Raw genomic sequence first — 2,835 nt, forward strand, 5'->3', positions numbered from 1 at the left:
AAAAAATTTTTTTTGGTTTTCGCCAAAAGAAATTATATTTTTTTTTTTTGGGTTCCGTTTTCCACAAAGGTTTTTTTTTTTTTTTTTTATAGGTTTCATTAAAAGAAAAAAATAAATTTGGAATTTTGTTTAAAAAATAGAAATTGGTGGTTTATACATTTTGGGGTAAACTGTATTAAAATTTGTTTTTCAATATCTAAGGTAAACCGACATCTAGGTTGATAAACATTCAAGTTGCAATTGTTGTATTACGATGATAATCACATGTTGAACATTCCAGATCAAAACGGATCTGTTGGATTTTGAAAACATTTCACCAAACAAAAGTCAAAGCAAAGAAAATTATTTTTCCTCTCACGTTATCTTCTTCTAGCACTGCATATGTTCTGCCAAAATATGATCATTGCTAATTATCATCGTCGACAAGCATAAAGCATATATTGATCTCTAATTGCCGCCCTTGACCCTTTGCAAAGCAGCTAAAGGTTATTGAAGTACAAAGGGAAAATCTAGAAGTCATACATTTTTCAGAAGCTGAAATGAGAAAAATAAGTCGATGCTAACATTAAGCAATCACCACTCCTTGTATTAGCTGGCAGCTGTAGTTGTGCAAAATTCCGTTCTATTTTTAGATACGGATGTTTCCTGTTTACATCGCTTCGGATGAAGCAAACAAGCGTTGTTTCCTTCATTTCTATCCATCAGACTTGACAGTTGACTGAGAACATGCAACGGCGATGAAATTTTTTTAAATCATATTACAAATATTAATGACTAAAAGTGCAAAGTGGAAAAGTAAATATTTAAAAGAAAAAACAGCTAAAAGCAATATAAAAATTCTACTGGCAAATTGGTGACGTCACGGATAAAACACTAAAAGAAATCAAAGATTACGTAATGAATTGTTATGTAATTTAAAATTTGGACCAATGAAATGAAAAAAATTGTAGCTAATCAAAGCAGAACAATTTTAATCAATGAAAAGTTTAGGCAATGGAACCAATGCTATTACGCCATAACTATGCAATGAGAAGCGATCCAATGAAAATCGACTTTTTACCAACCAATGGAACATTAGCACTGAAAATTTTACCTAGAGAGACTATCCCTTATCATGCGTCTAAAATGCAATTAGAATTATTAATTTGAAAGTTATTATATCACGTAATTGAGATTCCAGTTTTGTTTAAATTTGAAAAGGCCTATTTTGTTCATCATCAGACTGTCATCTAGAATAATACATTTGCATGATATATTTTTGTATGCTGCATTCACCTCTTTTTTAAAATTTAACGCCTTTGTATATTTAACATTAAATGAAGGAATATAATTTTTTCTACAAAACTATAAATATGCATTTTCAGTTTCATTTCTACTCCTTAATTATTTTTCTGCTGGTAAAGTGTGGTTGGACCGCTCACGATTTCACAAGACAAGACAATCTATCTTGCGGCATCCTTAACATCAGTAAATACTGTTCATCGTACCATTTCAAGCACATTCAAATTTTTATGACAGTGCCAGTTACGTAAGGATCAGGAAATCAATGAAAGCAGCTAAGAGCAACATTTCCTGCAGCAATTTTAAAAGAATTCTACTGACTGAGGCTATGAGTGAGGAGATAGTAGAGATGGTGGATCTGCGACAGAGTTGGGACCTGAAATGGAGGTTTTAGGAGGGGAAGGTGGAGAAGAGGTATTTAGTTTCAATGCGCGATTTATATAGTAATCAGAGTGGCAAGCTGCACGAATATAACGCATCACAGTGACTGCCATTGGAACATGGGACCCAGAAATTTGTGTAGGATAAAGCAAGCCAAGTTTTTCCAAAAATAGGTGCAAGACAGGGAAGCCCTGGAAAGGAAGTGCATTTGTGGCGACAACCGGAAAACTGTATCTGTTCAGCAGGTTGACCTTTTTGTTGAGCTAGCACGGGAATGTGAAGCTTGGCAGAAAATCATCAGACGTCCCGTTGATCGCAAACAAGCACAACAGGAAAGAATCACAAACGCCATGAAAATACGTCTGGAATTCAGGCATGAATCACACAGCAATAAATTAAAAGTATATGAAAATCTGCACGTATTAATGTAACTGATGACAGCCGGCTTGAAAGCAACACAGCTTCAATGTTGTCAGAGAAGTAAATAAAAATCTCATTTCACATAAATGTCGTATTTCCAGTAGACAGTTTGATCTTACATGAGAACATAAAAAAAGCAAAAATTGGAAATAAAGCAGATAAAATGAGGAAAAGTAAAAAATTTTTATAGTATTAAGTTAAAGTTTACTTCAAAAATAAAATCACGGAAAGATAATTAATAATTCAAGATACAGTAAGAAGCATTATTTAAATTGCCAAATTAATGATAAGAAGGTTACTGAGCAATACACATGTTAGCTATTATTTTATTACGGTGCTGTTCGATAAACGGTGGCGATGCGTAACCAAGGTGCAAGTACAAGATGCTACATTCAGGTGAAAATTTAATACTGAAACTTATTTTCCTGATGTTTTGCTATGAATCCATGTATATTTAAGTATTTAAGCACTTTTCAATTTGAAAATGCGTAAAACTTGAAATATTACTTTTAAAGCAGAATTCTCAATTACATATAGTTGAACGTTGACGGTTTTGAACAAATCCATATTTCAATTTGCTATTTTAGGTAATCGTCTAGATTTGATTGGAGAAGAAGATAAAATTTTCAATTTACACTTGTTTATGGCATTCAGTTTCATTCTCAACTTAGCAGGTCGAATATCACTAAGCGTATAGTGTTATCTATTATCGTACCAGGGCAGAAAAATACCGTTTTCATACAGAAATCTGTT

At 32.8% G+C, this 2,835-nt stretch overlaps 1 protein-coding gene across 1 annotated transcript; it reads left to right on the forward strand.

Annotated features, from left to right (window-relative positions):
* Positions 1-1,609: 1,609 nt before the first annotated feature.
* On the forward strand, positions 1,610-2,093 carry Tsp_09543 (conserved hypothetical protein). Its single transcript, XM_003371274.1, has 3 exons — positions 1,610-1,668; positions 1,733-1,819; positions 1,847-2,093. Exons 1-3 carry the CDS (start codon positions 1,610-1,612, stop codon positions 2,091-2,093), a joined length of 393 nt encoding a protein of 130 aa, XP_003371322.1.
* Positions 2,094-2,835: the final 742 nt, after the last annotated feature.

Source organism: Trichinella spiralis (genome assembly GCF_000181795.1).
Source record: "Trichinella spiralis strain ISS 195 chromosome Unknown Scfld9, whole genome shotgun sequence".
NCBI classification, from domain to species: Eukaryota; Metazoa; Nematoda; class Enoplea; order Trichinellida; family Trichinellidae; genus Trichinella; species Trichinella spiralis.